This window comes from Lagenorhynchus albirostris, chromosome 13 (assembly GCF_949774975.1).
Source record: "Lagenorhynchus albirostris chromosome 13, mLagAlb1.1, whole genome shotgun sequence".
Lineage (NCBI taxonomy): Eukaryota > Metazoa > Chordata > Mammalia > Artiodactyla > Delphinidae > Lagenorhynchus > Lagenorhynchus albirostris.
The window spans coordinates 12168996-12187039 of NC_083107.1; the positions used below are offsets into that span (position 1 = coordinate 12168996).

General features: G+C 49.0%; 2 protein-coding genes across 4 annotated transcripts; both read left to right on the forward strand.

Moving 5' to 3' along the window:
- The first annotated feature begins 871 nt into the window (after positions 1 to 871).
- IL36RN (interleukin 36 receptor antagonist) lies at positions 872 to 5996 on the forward strand. Of its 3 annotated transcripts, none has more exons than XM_060169723.1 (5): positions 872 to 1016; positions 1330 to 1383; positions 2928 to 3013; positions 4013 to 4140; positions 4312 to 5996. In XM_060169723.1, the coding sequence occupies exons 2-5, from the start codon at positions 1355 to 1357 to the stop codon at positions 4534 to 4536; spliced, it is 468 nt and encodes a 155-aa protein (XP_060025706.1). In that variant the 5' UTR covers positions 872 to 1016; positions 1330 to 1354; the 3' UTR covers positions 4537 to 5996. The 3 variants fall into 3 exon arrangements, with proteins under 3 accessions (XP_060025706.1, XP_060025705.1, XP_060025707.1); XM_060169722.1 differs by lacking the exon at positions 872 to 1016 and adding an exon at positions 1112 to 1166; XM_060169724.1 differs by lacking the exon at positions 872 to 1016 and adding an exon at positions 1223 to 1239.
- Positions 5997 to 14597: 8601 nt separating this feature from the next.
- On the forward strand, positions 14598 to 17517 carry IL1F10 (interleukin 1 family member 10). Its single transcript, XM_060168802.1, is given in 4 exon segments — positions 14598 to 14629; positions 16661 to 16748; positions 16978 to 17129; positions 17340 to 17517. Coding segments are annotated over 4 exon segments (450 nt in total).
- Positions 17518 to 18044: the final 527 nt, after the last annotated feature.

An 18044-nucleotide genomic window follows, 5' to 3' on the forward strand; every position in this document is an offset into this window, starting at 1 on the left:
AAAAAAAAGGTATGCCTTAGCAATAAATGGTTATCCGTGGTGCTCAAGACAAAATTAAATTGTCATTATGCACTGACCCTTACCTTTCATTTAGATCCATCACAGAGAGTGTATGGATGGATTAAAACCACATGCATCGTTACACAGTCACATGTTATTTTACCAGTTAGGTACTGAAGAAAGATCAATCATAGATGGCCCAAGCTAGGTTTTATTTCCAAGGGATATAATCAGACACTCGAGCAAAGATGTTTGTCACAACATGCTTTTCAATGACACATAATAATAATAACAATAAGGACTAATAATAACAGATCGGTATAAATAAATGATGTTGCATTTGTAGAATGAAATACTATATGGCTATTCAATATTCTGATATCATTATACTAGGTATGGAAAGAGATTCTGCTATCTTGCTACATGAAAAAAGCGTGCTGGAATGAGTGTAGGTTCTGGGATGCAGTCGTGTGTAAAGCTGTGATGGTTACAGGCGTGTATGTGCAGGGGAAAAACTGTTGTCCTTGGTTTGCTGATGACGCACACACTGGAGATTAGTATCCATGTGTTTTGTTTTGTTTTGTCAATACGGATTTTCACGTTAATCTACAATGAATACATAGACTTAACATCCCCTAAGCAGGAGAGCTCCACCTCCAGCATTTCCCGTAGTCCCGGCAAAGGCAGAAAGGAAGGAAAGAAGGAAGGAAGGAAGAGAGGGAGGGAGAAAAGAAGAAAGGAAAGAGGGAAAGGAAGGAGGGAGGGAACAAAAGAGGGAGAGAAGGAAGGAGGGGAGGGAGGAAGGAGGAAAGGGGGTTGTTCTAAAATCTGCTTTCCTTGAGCTGTTCTCTGCATGATACCCCTGGGTCTGGAAGGGCCACATGTCCAGGAGCTGAGTGCTCACTAAGGGCTGCAAAGCCCTTGGAAGTTCTTCAGAATTGCTAGAAGAAGACTGTCTCCAGCAGCTTCCGTCCCTGAGAGAGATAATGAGCATCAGGTGTTTCTGGAAGCGTCAGGTGGTGTGAAATCACTCTGGAAACCCCCCTTCTCCGGAGGCTGAGGCAGTTTCAGGGGCCCCACCCTAGGGCGTCACTCAAAGGGCTGAGGCAACCTCGGAGGAGTGGGCAGACACCTCGGGTCCTGCCAAGAGAAAGGAGCAGTCTGAGGTGTCCTCTGGGGAGCTGGGCTTCACCTCTCCTAACCTCAGACCTAGAATCCCCTGATCCTTGGGGGCTGTTCGTATGCCGGGGGGCTCAGGGGGCTGCTTACTGGGGCCCCTGCCAGCTCAGCCTCTATCTCCACCTAAGATTTTCTGTTATCTCAAAATAGGAGTGACAACACACAGAAGATCGAGATGGTCCTGAGTGGGGCGCTGTGCTTCCGGTGAGTATCTGAGCCTCTGCTTGGGCCATGTGCTCTGGGGGGGGAGTGAATTCTGGGTAGATCTGTCGTCCAGCCTTTCCGGGGAGGGCGCTGTGATTGTCCCACAGGTGGGATGGGCAGCTGGGAAGGTGTGAACAGCAACTCCCTGCCCTTAGAGGAGTTCTTCCAGCCTCTTCAGACGGGAGCAGGCCCTCTCCTGGGGCTTCCCTGTTGAGAGGGGCTTGTGGCCTCATCCCTCCTAGGGAGTTAGGAGGCCCGGCTTGGAGCCCTGCTGTTACCACCCACTGCAGTGAAGAGATGTCAATCCAACCACTACCTCCTTGCTGCCCTCTGGGACAAGACAGCAGCAGTAAAACTCTTCTATCAGTCAGCCTGTCTGTCCATTGGCATGTGCTGAGCCAGGGGCTCTGCAATGAGCTGGACTTTTGCAACAGTGAATGAGAAGAATCTTGCTCTCACTGAACTCGGAGTCTAGTATAGCTTTTCCCAAGGTGCGTTCTGTGGAACCCCAGTCCTACGAGTGTCTCTATACAATGATGCTCCTCGGTCCAGGAAATGTGGGAAATATGCTTTCTAGGTCCCCTTTAAAGAGGACCATAGCACACTTCAGCATATTAGTCACTTTGAAGTAGAGATTTGTTTAATTGTGTTTAGACAGCATTGAACCAATTTGTACACATCTGGAGGAACCCCCTTTAGAGTACAGCTTTCGCCTCACAGGATGTCAGAAAATCAACTGAGATTGTAGGTGTGAATTAAATTTGAAAAGCAAAATGAACGAATTTTAAATGTAAAGAAATCCCTCACGTGGTAGGGACTATATGGCCAAGCGGAAGTAAATGCAGCAAACAGAAGTAAAGGCGGAAGTCAGTCAAGGCGCATTTTTATCCTGAAGAGGCCTGGGCAGCATCTGTCCCATCTTCTTAGTTTAGCAATGAGGAGACTCAGGCCCAGAGAGGGTGAATAACTTGTCTGTCGTGACTCAGCAGTGATGGCGGCAGAGCCGGGATGAGAACACAGGACTCTGACTCAGTTTAGTTTCTTTTCCAACATGACACCGGGAAGAGTCTGGTTAGCGTAGAAAAGATTGAATAGGATGGGCTTCCCTGGTGGTGCAGTGGTTGAGAGTCCGCCTGCCGAAGCAGGGGACACGGGTTCGTGCCCTGGTCTGGGAAGATCCCACATGCCGTGGAGCGGCTGGGCCCGTGAGCCATGACCGCTGAGCCTGCGCGTCCGGAGCCTGCGCTCCACAACGGGAGAGGCCACAACGGTGAGAGGCCCGTGTACTGCAAAAAAAAAACAAAAACAAAAACAAAAACAGATTGAATAGGATGAAGGGGCAAACCCCAGACTCAGATGGGAGGCTGTGGCCTTGTCCTGGTGGTAGGCATGAGCCCCCAGGGCTGGGAGAGAAGGTTGTGCCATAACTTCTGGCTCAGTGGGAAGACAGGGTGACGGTGCCTGAGACTGGGGGACTCTCAGAGCCCAGGCAAGCTGGAGCACCCACCACCTGCCCTGAGTGTCATCCTGTCCTGATGCTTTAGAATGAAGGATGCGACACTGAAGGTGCTTTATCTGCGTGATAACCAGCTTCAAGCCGGAGGGCTGCAAGCAGGGAAGGTCATTAAAGGTTGGTGGCAAACGAGGACCCTACTTCCCTAGGTTTCTAAATACTCTGAGGGGAGGGGGCCTGAAGAGGGCTTGGAAACATTGGCACAAGCCAACAGACCCTGGGCCTGACACAGTAGACGGGGCGTCAGAAAACCAGGCTCTGAGCAAGGACAAATAAAATAGCACACCTTCCGGCATGGCGTCATGCCCCAGTCCCACCGGAAGCCTCTACACAAAGGTGGGATTATTTTCCAAGATAGCTGTTTTGTCATTTCCTCGCAGGTGGACTTGGGTCCAACATCCCTTTTTCTGGGAGCCAGTGCTGTGGAGAGCCCTAAAGCAGGCTCTCTACACCCTCACTCCCATGTGGGAGTGGGTTTCTGCCCCTTTGCCCCTGGTCCTCTCGGTGCTCTGAGGGTCCTCGGTCACTCAGAGTGGTGGGGCCTAGAGCAGCAGGTGATGCCATCTGGCCTCGTGCTCATTCACACAGCCCCACACAGTGTGACAGGACCTTCTCCCTAGAGTGGTACATACCTACTCGCTTAGAACAGCCTTACTGGGCACTGGGGCCAGGCAGAGCCCTCTGTGAGGCTGAGTGTGTGTGTGTGTGAGATGGAGGGATTTTACAGAGAAAAGTGAGACCCTTTTCTGTTCTCAGGAATCTCACAGAGGCTGGAAAGATACCAACTAACTCTAATGGGAGACTTATCAAGACAGGTTACAGAAAAGAGGCTGGAAGGTCGAGGGGCATTAAAAGAGGTGGTCAGTCTCCCTTGGGGCTTGCAGAAGACTTGAACTTTTGACCCTGGAGTGGGCGTGGGGTTGGGAGGTGGTACCGTGTGCTATCTGCCTTGACTTCCACTGGACCAGCTGGCAGGAGACCCCCCCTTCCCTACATGACAGCTGTTATGAGGCTCCCCTTCTGTCCAGCCTGGGGACAGGAGGCCTGATAGAGCCCATGATGGGGCAGAGGGAGGGAAGGGCGGCCAAGGTCCCTGCATCTGCTTCCTTCCTCTAGGTGAGGAGATCAGCGTGGTCCCCAATCGGTATCTGGATGCCAAGCTCTCTCCAGTCATCCTGGGCGTCCAGGGTGGGAGCCAGTGCCTGTCGTGTGGGATGGAGCAGGAACCGACTCTGAAACTAGAGGTGGGTCCTGTTGGGGGCGCCTCACCACGCGGCTTCACTAAGTCAAAGATGCCGATGCCACGGCTTCCTGGGCTCCTCTCCCTCCAGGGTTCTGTTAATTATGGCTCCGCCTCCCTGTGCCTTGGGGCCGGCCCCTACCCCTCAGCCACCTGCCGTGCCCTTTGATTGCAGCCAGTGAACATCATGGAGCTCTACCACAGTGCCGAGGAGGCCAAGAGATTCACCTTCTACCGGCGGGACACGGGGCTCACCTCTAGCTTCGAGGTGGCCGCCTACCCGGGCTGGTTTCTCTGCACCATGCCCGAAGTGGACCAGCCTCTCCGGGTCACTCAGCTCCCGAAGGACACCAGCTTGGACGGCCCCATCACGGACTTCTACTTCCAGCAGTGTGACTAGGGCGACATGCCCCCAGGGCTCCTGGGGCGGGCCAGCTTGGGCAGGGCCAGGAGGTGTAGGAGGAGACCCGTGGTGATGAACCCACCTCTGCTCTCAGGGCCTCCACCGTGGAGGGGCTGGGCACACGGCCACTCTTCCTCCACCTGTTTCCCAGGTTGGGTAAATCCTTCTGAGATTTGGGGCTTAGTCCACAGTTTTCTTTTCTGCTGGGTGGCACTACTGATGTGAAACCTTGCAGAAAGGTAAACCCCTAAAATAAACCCCTAAGGGGTCAGGGGCAGGGGCAGGGGAGCAGTGGGAATCCTTCATGCTTTGTGGTAACGTACAGGTAACAGTCCTGTGCTTTGACCTGGATTGGTCACAGTCTTCTGAGATTCCAAGAGGTGGGATCCAGCCTCCAAGGGGTCTCCTGGGCTGGTGGAATACTGTTCCCCACAATTCATGTCCTTCTGGGAACCTCAGACTGTGATCTTTGTCAACTGAAAAAAGATGTACAACCTTAAGTTGAGAGTTATGTTTTATTTGCTGGGCATTCTGAGGGCTTCAAGCCTGGAAGACAGCCTCTCAGATAACTCTAAGGGACTGCTCCAAAGAGGCAAGTGGGAAGCCGGGGTATATAGGAGTTTTTGCAACAAAGACCGGGTATTCGGAACATCAAAGATGATTGTTAATTTAAGGCAATCAGACATCTCAAGTTAAGGAATTCAGCGCCTTTCTATGTATGGGAAGATGCAAGATTCTGGGCTCACTGGAATCTTTCCTTTGATAGGCACCTCAGCTGTCTGGGGCCAGTATCCTGTGTTTTCTCATCCGGGGTTTCCTCAGGATGCACTGTGGTGGATGGCTGCAGCTATGGGCATCCTGTTTCCATCCTGAGTTCCCTCAGACCTCACTGCTGGCGGAAGCTGTAATGTGATGGCTTGATGGTTGCCACATCCTTTGTTTACTGAAATGGCAGGCAATATTTTTCATTCACACCTTGTTTGGAGGTAGGGTCTTTGTAGATGCAATTAGTTAAGAGGTCATGCTGTATGAGGGTGAACCCTAAATCCAGCAGGACTTCTGTCCTTGTAAGAAGAAAGAAACCCAGAGAAGGAGGCCATGGGAAGATGGAGGCTGAGGAGAGCGCCACAGGCAAGGTGTGCCAGTGATTGGAGCACCATCAGAAGCGAGGAGGCAGGTTCTTCCACAGAGCCTTCGGAGGGAGCTCGGGAGCCTTCGAATCTCCTGAACTGCGCGAGGATAAATTTCTGTGGTTTGAAGCCACCAAGTTTGTGGTAATTGGTTAGGGCAGCCCCAAGGAATGAAGACAGCAGCCAATGATCCCCATCTCTCGGTATTCACACCCCCTGTGTGCCCCCGCCCACACTGGACCAGAGTTGTCTCCATGACCAGTAGAATGCCGCAGAAGTGATGTTATGCCGCTTCTGAGATTAGGTAATAAAAGACACTGTGGCTTCTATCTTGGTGTCTGTTTCTTTCTTCACTTGCTCTGGGGGAAGCCAGGTACCATGTGTGAGCTGCTCTGTAAGGAGACCCATTGGTGAAAAATGAAGCCTCTTGACAACTGCCACACCAAGGAGCTTAGAGGCAGCTCCTCCAGCCCAGGCAAGCCTTCGGGCGATGCGGCCCTGGCTGACTGCAACCTAGTGAGAGACTCTGAAGAGAATCACCCAGCTAAACTGCTCTAGAGTCCCAACCCTCAGAAACTTGGAGAAAGTTAAGTGTTCCTGCATTAAGTTGTTAAAGTTTGGGGTCACTCGTTACACAGCAATAGATAACTACTATGCAGGGGAAGAGAAACAAATTAGTTATTTTATTATGATTGCAATTTTCCCCATGACTTTTATTTTCCCTCTCAAAATGAGCACCAACCCTTTTATTTCCACAAACATCTGATTTAAAAGCGGATCGTACCAAATTTGTTGAATATTCTCTGTTCCCACAAGGTTTAGATCTTCCTTGACTACCTTTGCACCTTCAGACATACGTGCCAGGGACTGTGACTCCAGGGTCCCTGCCTAAAGTCTGGGGAATGAGAGCAGAAGCCAGAGGAGGGGCTCAAGTCGGAGCCCCAGGAGTTCCATCTGTGCCTCACCAGTCAGACCAGCCTGGCAGGTTCACCTTCTGCTGAAAGACCAGCAAGGGAGAGGCCAGGCCATAGCGTCTGCCTCTGGGGATTGCAGCGGCTCCAGCCCAGACGCAGCTCAAGTCCCTGGGCAGCAGGCAGCACAGCTGCTACCATAGGCCTCTCAGGGCTGCTGAGAACAGACCTAGTTCACGCTCTCCTTCTGCCCACAGGCCCAGCCGCAGTCTCATATTGTCACCTCCTCTGAGGAGCCTTTGCCGAGTGGAGGTCCCTGGTCATCTGCTCTGACAGGGCTTTGTGCTTCACGCTATGCTAACTCCCCCTCCTTGTAATAAATTGACTTGGGGTCTGAGGCCCCTACAATCACCTCCAGGTCAAGGCTGTGTCAGTTTTGTTTCCGAGCACCTCGAATAATGTTTGGCAAATAAGCGGGACCCAGTGAGTGTTGAATGTGGAAACGATTCCTCCACCTTGGAATATTCTTTCTCTCTCCTCCGCCCACCTGGCAGGGAGCGGCTGAAATTTCACTTCATTCTTGAAGCTTTCTGCAGCCTGAAGTGATTGCTTCATCATTTGTAGGATTAAAGAATTCAAAAGGGCTTTAGCAGGGACGAGCTGACACAAGTAGATGAAAAGGGAGGAACAGGGACCTCCCTGGCGGTCCAGTGGATACGGCTCTGAGTTCCCAACGCAGGATCTTTTTAGGTTGCCGCATGCGGGATCTAGTTCCCTGACCAGGGATCAAGGTCCCTGACCAGGGATCAAGGTCAGGGAACTAGATCCCGTATGCCGCAACCACAAAGGATCCTGCGTGCCTCAAAGAAGATGCTGCGTGCTGAAACTAAGACCCAGCACAGCCAAAATAAATAAATAAATATCTTTTAAAGAAATGAGGAACCATGTAAAGGGCTAAGGCCCTTTCAATTCTAGGAATTTATCTTTTTACTCGAGAAGGTTCTCGGTTTCTATTGTCTCCAATATTCCCTTGGACCACAGGTTAGAGAGTCTGGTCTTTTCAAGTGCTTATGGCTTAGCCCCCAGCCAGACTGTAAAGCTACTTAACAACAGGGACCAGGTGTTGTATGCCTTTGTCACAGGGCATTGTCAATGCTCAGTAAGCACTCATTGATTGCCTATATAATACCCTGTACTTTGACCTCTTCCACTGAGGGGACAAGAGATTGGGAAAGGGAGTGAAGAATGACTGTTGGCCTTAGAAAACAGAAATCTGTTCCCGTCTCTGCCCATTTTTTCTCATCTGTCACTCTGCAGACATATGGGTATAGGACTGACCTCTCCCACATCCTTGCCAAGCCTTTTATGGAACGTTGCAAATGACCTGTGAGGAAGAATTACCATAAGGCAGTTGGTCTATGTTGGGCAATATGCCCAAGTGTCTCTGCCCCTTGTGAGTAGGTGGATGAATGGATGGATGGATGAATGGATGGATAGATAGAAGGATGGATGTGTGGGTGGGTAGATGTACTGACGGATGGATGGATGGATGGGTTAATGGACTGATGGAGGGATGGGTGGATGGATGGGTCGATGGACTGATGGGTGGATGGATGGACTGAATTAAGTAATATCAATCAGAGGCCTGAGTGTTTTTCACCCCTAACCCTGATCACACTGAGCCAGGTGCTCTCATAGTCCAGGGCAAAGGGCACCTGCTCAGTTCCAGGATGAATCTAAGGTCAACGTCTTCTGTCTGTAGTGGGTTTCCTTAGACATTACATCTCATCAACTGGTACCAACTAATAGAACCTGTTGAAAAACAGAGACGTGCCTCTCATAATTCCAAACAGGGTCATACTCACAATGCCATCAGTCCCTGTTCTCACATCGCCTCACTGGCCACAGCCTGGCTACAGAAAAAAGTCTGTCCTTAGGCCCTTCAGAAACACTCGCTCTTGCTTCTTCCACCTCCCTATGGCTAGGATGGAGCCCCATGGGGCACCAAAGGAAAGGTGATAGAAAGTCGTCTGACCCCAGCATCGTTTATCTGGCTGCCAAAACCACCCAGAACAATAGCTACGAGCAGAGTCCCAGTGTCTGGCTTTTGCCAAGGCTTTATGGGTGACTCTCTCCCCTTTCAACAAACACTCATTATTGTTCCCCACCTCCTTATTATCCATACTGTGCTGAAGACATTGTGAAATCCCTAGGCCCTTCTTCCGCATCCTGGAGACAATTATAAAGATTGCTACAGGCTTACCCACCCTGACCAGGCAATATAAACTCAGTGCACATGCCCTGGAGAAATCAGTTGGAGGTTCCAGGCACCTGGGATCTGCAGGTCAGTGGTGGACAGGCAGTATTCTATCTTTCTCTGTTTTCTTCTCCCTCTGTCAATAGCTCTGATACGCCCCTTCTTTTTAACTCCTCCTGGCAAGCTCTCTAGTTAGCAAGGTATTCCCTACATAGATCACCATGGGATGCTAAATAAGTCTAGGGTCACATAGAAGGAATTTGAGGAGAAGGTATAGGTTAAGTCAAGATTTTTAAATATTTAGGACCACCGGTTTTAGAAAGTAATTTCAGAAGAACTCATCTAGGCCAGTGGTATTCAACAATGTTTTATGAAGCTTGAGGTTCCTTAGAGATGCCCCAGTGCCTTTTTGTTTTTTTGGGGTTTTTTGCAGTGTTCATTATTTTAGTTTTATTTTTAAAAAATTCAAAAAAATTTTTAAAGTAATTTTTATTGAAATATAGTTGATTTATGTTTTTGTGTTAGTTTCTGCTGTACAGCAAAGTGAGTTATACATATACATCTTTCTAGATGTATACATCCACTCTTTTATAGATTCTTTTCCCATATAGGTCATTACAGAGTATTAAGTAGAGTTCCCTGTGCTATCAGTAAGTTCTTATTATCTATTTTATATATAGTAGAGTGTTTAGTTACCAAGGGTGAAAGGGGGGAGGGATAAATTGGGAGATTGGGATTGACATAATCGATGTCAATGACGTAGTCGATGCTAGCTGGGTCCTGGTGTCACCATCATTCTCTGCTTCTGCAAAAGCAGGTGTCTTTCATCCATTTAACTTTCATTAGTGTCTGTTTAAAATTTCCTTGTGAAACCTAAAATAGTTTTGAAAAATATTGACCTTGCCCAACCCCTCATTCCAATGATAAGAATTTGGAGGTCTAGGGAATAAAGGAATTTTCCAAGGTGACAAAATAAATTGGTAGCAGAGTTAGGTCTGGAACCAACCTTGCCGTCCAAATCTGCGATGAGTGTTTCTATGTCCTGCTCATGAGCACCAGTGTGTCTCAGTGGGGGCAGATGGAGAGAGCTACAAGCTATGCTTTGTGGCTTCAAGAGCTTGTTAACTTTTTATAAGGGAAAAAGTGTCTATACATAAAACAATAAATAACACATTGAAATTTAATGGGACTTCAGAGTAAGTTTGCAATGGTAAAGTAAAGAGTCTTTAAACTCTGAGTCACGGAATCATTGATTGTTTGATCTTGAAAGAATCTTAATAACCACATCCTCTAACTCCATGATTTTATAGATGCTGAAAACTGACGATTGGAGGGTAAGTGACATGAACTTTTATGTCTGAGCTGTTTCTCTGAGCTGATAATTAACTTGGCAGAACTAGATACTCAACCTATAGATAATAATGCCATGTCCAGTGACCTTAATGTCAAAGATTTGAATGGACAATGATGAGGTCGGGAAATGAAAGATAACTTTCACTGTCGTGGCCTCTCCTGTTGCGGAGCACAGGCTCCGGACGCGCAGGGTCAGCGGCCATGGCTCACGGGCCCAGCCGCTCCGCGGCATGTGGGATCTTCCCGGACCAGGGCACGACCCGTGTCCCCTGCATCGGCAGGTGGACTCTCAACCACTGCGCCACCAGGGAAGCCCGAAAGATAACTTTGAGTATGCCTACCGAGAAGATAAGAAAGAAGTCTCATTGCCTGGGAGATGGTTTAGTGTCCACGGAGAAGTGAGATACACTTAAGATAAGTATATCATACAATGGAAAGCCCATGTGGATTCTAGAGCTGGATGGGGATGTGATGAAAGCAGTACTTAGAATACAAGTCCAGGAACCTCACATAGGTTGGGCTGGGTTGAAGGTAGAGAAACCAGGAATACAGGTGCAGTTTCAATGGTTATGAAGAAAACAAAGTTATATTTTAAAGAAGTTATTTATTGGGACTTGATAAATCTGACATAGGGTCAGGAAAAGTGGGAGAAATTGTCAACAGTTCTCAGGATTTGAACCTACCTGTCTAGAGGAAGATTATGGCAGTGAGAGAAATGAAACCAGGAGGGATGAATGAGCTGGGAGGAGAAGGTGAATTTGACCTTAGATGAATTTGGTTGGGTATGATGGCAGGATATCCAAAGGGTGGTGTCCTGTAGGCTGTTGGAGATAAAGGAGGATGTTCAGTCTGGACTTGGAAGGCATTAGAGAAAGATGATCTTGCAGCTGAGGAAATGGATGGATTGCAGCTTCATGTGATATGAAAGAGAAGAGCTTAGGACCTTGGCTGGTGACTTCCAGGTTTAGGGGTGACCCCCAAACAAAGGGAGAATGAATCTACAATGCATCTGAGAAGGAGAGAATGGAGAGGCGTGAATCAATATCAAGGGGTCCCAGGGGCACAATGGCCAAAGATCAGAGGAATCAAAAAAAAATCTTCGGATTTGGCTCCACAGAAGTTAATATTTGTCTTGGAGGGAACAGATTCCATGGAGATAGTGTGTAGGAGGATGAAGGAGAGGCTGGAACAGGTGTGATGTGCAAAAGGGCATGGGGAAGCCCAGGGCTATTTGGTGGTGGTATTTGACCCAGGATAGGTGAATTGATGAGGTCTGAGACAGCCAAGGATGGGGTCCAGAGAGGGGTATAGACCAAAGTCCAGTGAAAGGTCACTTGGGGACAATAGGGAAGGGAAAGCTTGGGGAATGGAGTTTGTGGTGCACTGGGAGGGATCATGGCAAACACTCAAAACCAGGAGCCCAGGCTCTCTGATGGACTAGAAGTCAGTTTCTCACTCCTACACAATCCTCACTTCATCACAATCTATACCAGGATCCCAGGCAGGGGTTCCTCATATGGGAGTCTGTAGGAGAGACACTGGAATTTGGGGCTGGCAGGACAACAGGACCCCAGCGATCCAGGTGGACTTGATCAGTCCTGAATTTCTGCCAGCTCTTTGAGCTGACACGGACCAAGAGGGGGAGTCATCAGCTTGCCTATCCAGCTTTACACAGGGACCCTCCACTTTGCTCCGGCCAGCCCTTGGCACAGCTGCTAGGCTGGCCATATTTCTGCTGCTCCAACCAAAGAAGCCCCAGTAGCTTGGCCAAGGGAGAGCACAGCATCTCACTCATATGGGCTTGCATGGAAGCCATGCTGCTGTCGACCTATCAGGGCTGGGGGATCATCTGGTCCTTTGTTACTAAAAGTGTGGTCCAGGGACCAGCAACATTAATGTAATTTGGTTGCATGTTTGAAACACAGTCTTAGGTCCCACCCCAGACCTAGGGAATCGGAATCTGTATTTTAACAAGAGCTGCAGGTGACTTACACGTTTATTAGAGAGTGAGAAGAACTGAGCTAGTGTATAAGTTCCCAAGACCAGTTGATCACTGAGTCATTCAAGAACCTTCAGCCCAGGGAATAGTACTTCTCAAGAGTCCCCCAGGTGATTCTATGGGCAGGCACATTTTGGAAAGCCAACGACTGTAATTGAATGCTTCATTAAAAAAAAAATTAAAACTTACCATATACTACAAAGGAAATTTATTTTCATATAAGGAAAAATGTTGAAATGATAAAGTAACTAAATAAAAATCACCCATAATCTTGTCAGCCATAGAGAAGTGCTGTAAAGTGTCGAACATCTTTGTTTCTACGTATGTGGGCAGATTTAAATGGAATCATAACGCACACATTATTTATAACCTGTGCTTTTCACTTAATGTATTTTGACCATTTTTATATCATAAAATGTTTTTATACATCGTCTTTAATGTACACATACTTTCTTATTTACCATAATTTTTTAACCAGTCACCTATTATTGTGCAGGTAGATTATTTTCAGCTTATTGTTATTATAAAAAATGATGCCGTGAACATCTTTATTATTAAACATTTGGGCAATTCCTTATTTTCCCATAGAATAAGGGCAACAGGTGAAATTACAAAGTACATCGAATGCTTTAAGACTCTGATTCACATCACCAACATCCATCCAGAATTTGTACTCCTGTGATCCTTTGCTCTCATCAACCCTTAAACTCTCACTGCAAAGCCAAGGATTAGGAAATGACTTGTCCAAGGTGATCAAGTGGCAGATCCAGTACTAAAAGCCACCTTGGCTAAGTCCTTCTTCTAAGATCCAGGCCATGTTGCTCAGGGATGCTGAGATGGCCGGAAGTCCTGCCATCAGCATCAATCTGCTTCTCCTTACCTGCTTCCCAAAATGTCCCTCAGTGTCACTCTCTCCTGCTCTGAGTCCTGCTTCCTCATTCCTACCTTTCTCCTATTTCCTCTTCTTTTCTGCTTTCTTATCTTTTCTCTTCTCTTTCCCTTCTTCCTTGGTGAGAGAATCAGCCCTAGCCATCCTTGCTTTTACTTTTCTGGGCTATTCTCCAAGTCCTACCACCCTCATGCCCTGATTGGCTCTGGGTTTCTTTCCATGCTGGATTCCGGAATGGCCTTTCTGAAGGTGGTCATTTCAGGGAAATGCTCTAGGGACGGATAATCCAACCGGAATGAGTGGAGCCACGTGCAGCTCTGTGGCTTAGGGTCTGTACAGGAACGCTGGCTTCAGTTTTTAGATCATTCCTCCGCAAAAACGCAAGTCTGTGTATCTTAAACCTGTGCTGTTTTCCATCTGGAACAGAACAGGGGAGTGTGCATGGTCTCTCACAGATCACAGTCTTGGCAAAGCGATCCAGTCCCCAGAACGACACTCTCTAACTGCAGAGAGACCCCGTCCTGGCTGCAGGTGGGAGGTTCCTCCTAGTAGCAGAGGAAGCAGGGGGAGGTGGTGACTCTAAGGCCAGGCTGGGAGTGGGACAGGATGTCAGTCAGGTTCTTCCTTAAACTGTGAGGCTAGAGCACACCCCACCCCAGTCTGAGCCCCAGGAAGGGCTCCTGGCTGAACTCTTTGGGAAACCTGTCATCCTGTTTCCCAGAACCGGCGGCACCAGTGCACAGTCAGGCTCACACCCCTGCCAGCTCGACTCGGGTGGCCCCAAGTGAGGGAGACTCAGAGCTGCCTGGAGCTTGCTGGGCTGAGGAGCCCTTGGTGGATTCTGGTAGATAAGCACCTAGTGAGAACTTTCCACCCTGTGATTGGGTAATTTGGCTCCTTGGGATGTCTGCTCCCTAGCTCCACCCCCTTCTTTCTCTGACAGCCCCCCTTTTTTTTTAAATTACAGCCATTCTTTTTTAAAAATAATTTCATTGAAATATAGTTGACTTACAATGTTGTGTTAGTTTCAGGTGTACAACAAAGTGATTCTTTTTTAGATTCTTTTCCATTATAGGTTATTACAAGATATTGAGTATAGTTCCCTGTCCTATACAGTAGGTCCTTGTTGGTTATCCATCTGTTTTATATATATTAGTGTGTATATCTTAATCCCAAACTCCTAATTTATGCCCCTCCTTTCCCCTTTGGTAACCGTAAGTTTGTTTTCCATGTTTGTGAGTCTATTTCTGTTTTGTAAATAAGTTCACTTTTAATATTTTTTAATATTCCACATATAAGCGATATTATATGATATTTGTCTTTCTCTGTCTGGCTTACTTCACTTAGTATAATCTCTGGGTCCATCCATGTTGCTGCAAATGGCATTATTTCATTATTTTTTTATGGCTGAGTAATATTCCATCATGTATATATGCCACATATTCTTTATCCATTCATCCTCTGATGGCCCTTTTTTTCCTTCCCTCTCAGCAAGGACCAGTCACCCCTGATTGCAGGAATGTGCTCCCTCCCCATGGCAAAATACTACATGTAAGTCTTCCTGGAGTCTTCCTTTTCCTAATCAGGGTGTCTGGAGATGACAGAGGAAGAGGAAAGAGGGCTGAATCAGTCTCCTTCTCACCCCAGAAATCTCAAGTGCCCCATAATTAAGCTTAATCATCATCATAATCACAAAAGCTTTCTTTCCTGAACTTCTGTAAGATGCCAGCCATTCTACTGCCCTGCCTCCATCCTGAGAAATCTACAAAGGGAGCATTACTAAGCCTATTTTATAGATTTGGAAACTGAGGCTCAAACTTTATAACCTCAAAGAGGTTATAAAGTACCTAATGTCACACAGCGCCAGGACTCAGACTCCAGGTTCTCTGTGCTGCTCCGGCCTCCATTCTCTAAAAGCTCAGAGATAATTTTGAATCTCAGTGACAGCATCTTTGTATGTTAGCCTCTGTGGCCTCTATTCCCAGTCTGGGCTTCCAACTCTTACCTGCATTTTATCTCACTTGACATTTGAGTCTTTACTTTTAGTTTACCACTTTATTGTCTGTGATTTTTGTTGTAAATTATCTCAAGCTCTTCGAGGAATGAGTTAAGGCATGATAAAAATAAAATAGGATTGACACCTGGGATGTATTTCCTCAGCTCCTCCATGGGCCCATCCTACCCTAGACATGGGGGGCTGGTCAGGGCCTCTGGGAAGGTACAACGTAGCTGGGAAGACAAGACACAAGTGCATGGACCACGCAGATGACAAAACAGATGTCAACTCTCTGGGGTATCTAGCCTGGGTTCTGGTCTCTGAACAGAATATTGCTGACAGCTAAGTTATCCACAGTTCTTGGTTGTCCAGGTTGGAGGGAGAAGGCCAGCTGGCAAACCCAGGCTCTTTTCAGATCTTCGTTTTTATTGTACAGGGGAACCTGCTTTAAACACATACAGTCATTGGCTAAGGGTATTATAATTAGCTGTTACTGAGAGAGAAGAATCTCCTGGAAGTGTGGTGTTGGCCAGGAGGTTCTGCTCTTGAATATAAGGAGGGCTCCCCAGGCCTGAGAGCAGCTGACGACCATGTCTGAAACCAACCAGCCATGGGCTAATAGTGTGGGCGTGGCTTTGAGGCTGCACAGCCTCACCACGGTTCCTTCTCAGCCTCCCTGGCATGAGTTTACCCTCCCAGGCTGATCGTCAGAACCACAGGCAATCCCAGGGCCAGCTCCCTGCTGACCACCTGTATTTGGCAGCCATAGCCCCGCCCCGCCCAGCCCAGCCCTTACACACTCACCGGAGCAGGGTGGCCAGGCCGGCATGCTTACCATCACATCGGACTTTTTTCCCCCCTCATTTGTGGATTTTCTTCTATAAAAAGCCTTTAAAATATCTGAAAAACAAACCACACGTTATTATATACTCAATTAATCCCTTTACTGAAGAGAATAAACATATGAAAAATTGGGTGGGCCCAGAAAATCTGGGAGAAGTCTCACCACATCCCAGAGACATCGGAACCTCGTTAGGAAATTTCTCAGGGGAGGCATGGAAAAGGGCTGGAGCGTCAGGAAAACTCTACCTTTCAGTGGGAAGGCGCAGGCTCCGGTCACCACCCTGAGGGCCTGACAGGGGCCAAGCTCGGTAGAGACAGAGGTGGACTGGGAGGACTTCCTTCGCCTAAAGCTGACCTGGTCTTTGTTTTGTTTTGTTTTTTGCGTTATGCGGGCCTCTCACTGTTGTGGCCTCTCTCGTTGCGGAGCACAGGCTCCGGACGCGCAGGCTCAGTGGCCATGGCTCACGGGCCCAGCCGCTCCGCGGCACGTGGGATCTTCCCGGACCGGGGCACAAACCCGTGTCCCCTGCATCGGCAGGTGGACTCTCAACCACTGCGCCACCAGGGAAGCCCCTGACCTGGTCTGGACATGCTCTTGGGTGGAGTAGCACCCCTACTTCTCACCTGAAGAAGGAGAAGAGGCCCTAGTTCTCCATGCTGTCCTTCAGAGTGTGGGGTGGGAGGGCCGTGGGGCTCAGGGGTGCCTGAAGGGGGCGGGCCACCAGCACTGCCTCCTGTTTCAGAATTAAGGATGCAGAGCAGAAGGCTCTGTGCACGAGAGACCGCCACCTCCTGGTGGGGGATCCCGCCGCAGACAACTGCCGAGCAGGAGCATCTGGGGCCTCGACGCCCTGGGACTCACCCAAGCTCCGTCTACCCCAAGCTCTCCCTTTCCTACTGAAGGGTCAGGACCCCTGTAGGAGTCCCAGCTCACCCTGCAGCGTGCATGCGGGGGTGCGGCCAGCTGTGCCCTGGCCCAGCTCCTTCCTGTTCGAGCTTGTGATCTGGGGTCCCCTCATCTCCTGGCTCTCTTTTCTCCTCCCCCCGCCCCACCCCAGAGATGATCTGCATACTCCCCAACAGAGGCCTGGGCCACACCAGTTTCCCCGTCTTCCTGGGGATCCAGGGAGGCAGTCATTGCCTGGCATGTGTGGAGGCAGGGGAGGGGCCTTCCCTGCAGCTGGAGGTGAGAGACCGCACCCTGTTTTGGGGGCCCCTGCAGACCTGGCCTGGCCTCCAGGGTGCTCTGCCATCTCTGTGCTCATCTGTGGGTTCTGGCCAGGTCCACACATCCCTCCTGGTGAGGTTTCCACCCTCTTTCCCTGCACCCAGCACACAGACCCTTGCCTCCAGAACCTTCAGAGGGCAATTCCCTGGGGAAAGAGCCACCGTCTCAGGTCCCTTGTTGGCCAAGCCCCAGAGGCCTCGAGGGCTGACACGCAATCAGCAATCTTATCCAACAGCCGCCTTCAGGCTGGAGGCTGCTTCCTGACCTGACTGGTTTCTCTGTGGCTCAGCTGAGCCCCAAGAGCCTGTACGACTCACCAAGGAGAGTGAGCCCTCAGCCTGCACTGAGCTCTACTTTGAACAGAGTCGGTAGAGAGGCAGGAAGCTGGGTTCCGGCCTGGCGCCCCCAAACCAAGCTCATTCTGCTCGGGGTCTGTGGGAGGCAGAATAATAACGCCCCCCAAAGATGTCCACATCCTGGTCGCAGAACCTGTGAATATGTTACCTTACACGGCAGAAGGGACTTCACAAATATGATTAAGGCTGGTCTATCCTGTAGTATCCCAGTGGGCCCAAGGTAATCAAACACCAGGGTCCTCCTATGAGGGAGGCGGGAGACTGGAAGATGCTATACCGCTTACTTTGAAGATGGAGGAAGGGGCTGTGAGCCAAGGAATGCAGGTGTCCCTAGAAGCTGGAGAAGGGCAGGGAATGGGTTCTCCCACAGAGCCTCCAGAAGGAGCACAGCCATGCCAACAACTTGACTTGAGCCCAGTGAAAACCATTTCAGACTTCTGACCTCCAGAACTGTAAAATAATAAATTTATGTTGTTCTAAGCCATTGCATTTGTGGTAACTTGTTACAGCAGCTGTAGGAAACTGACCCAGGGAGTGAGTGGG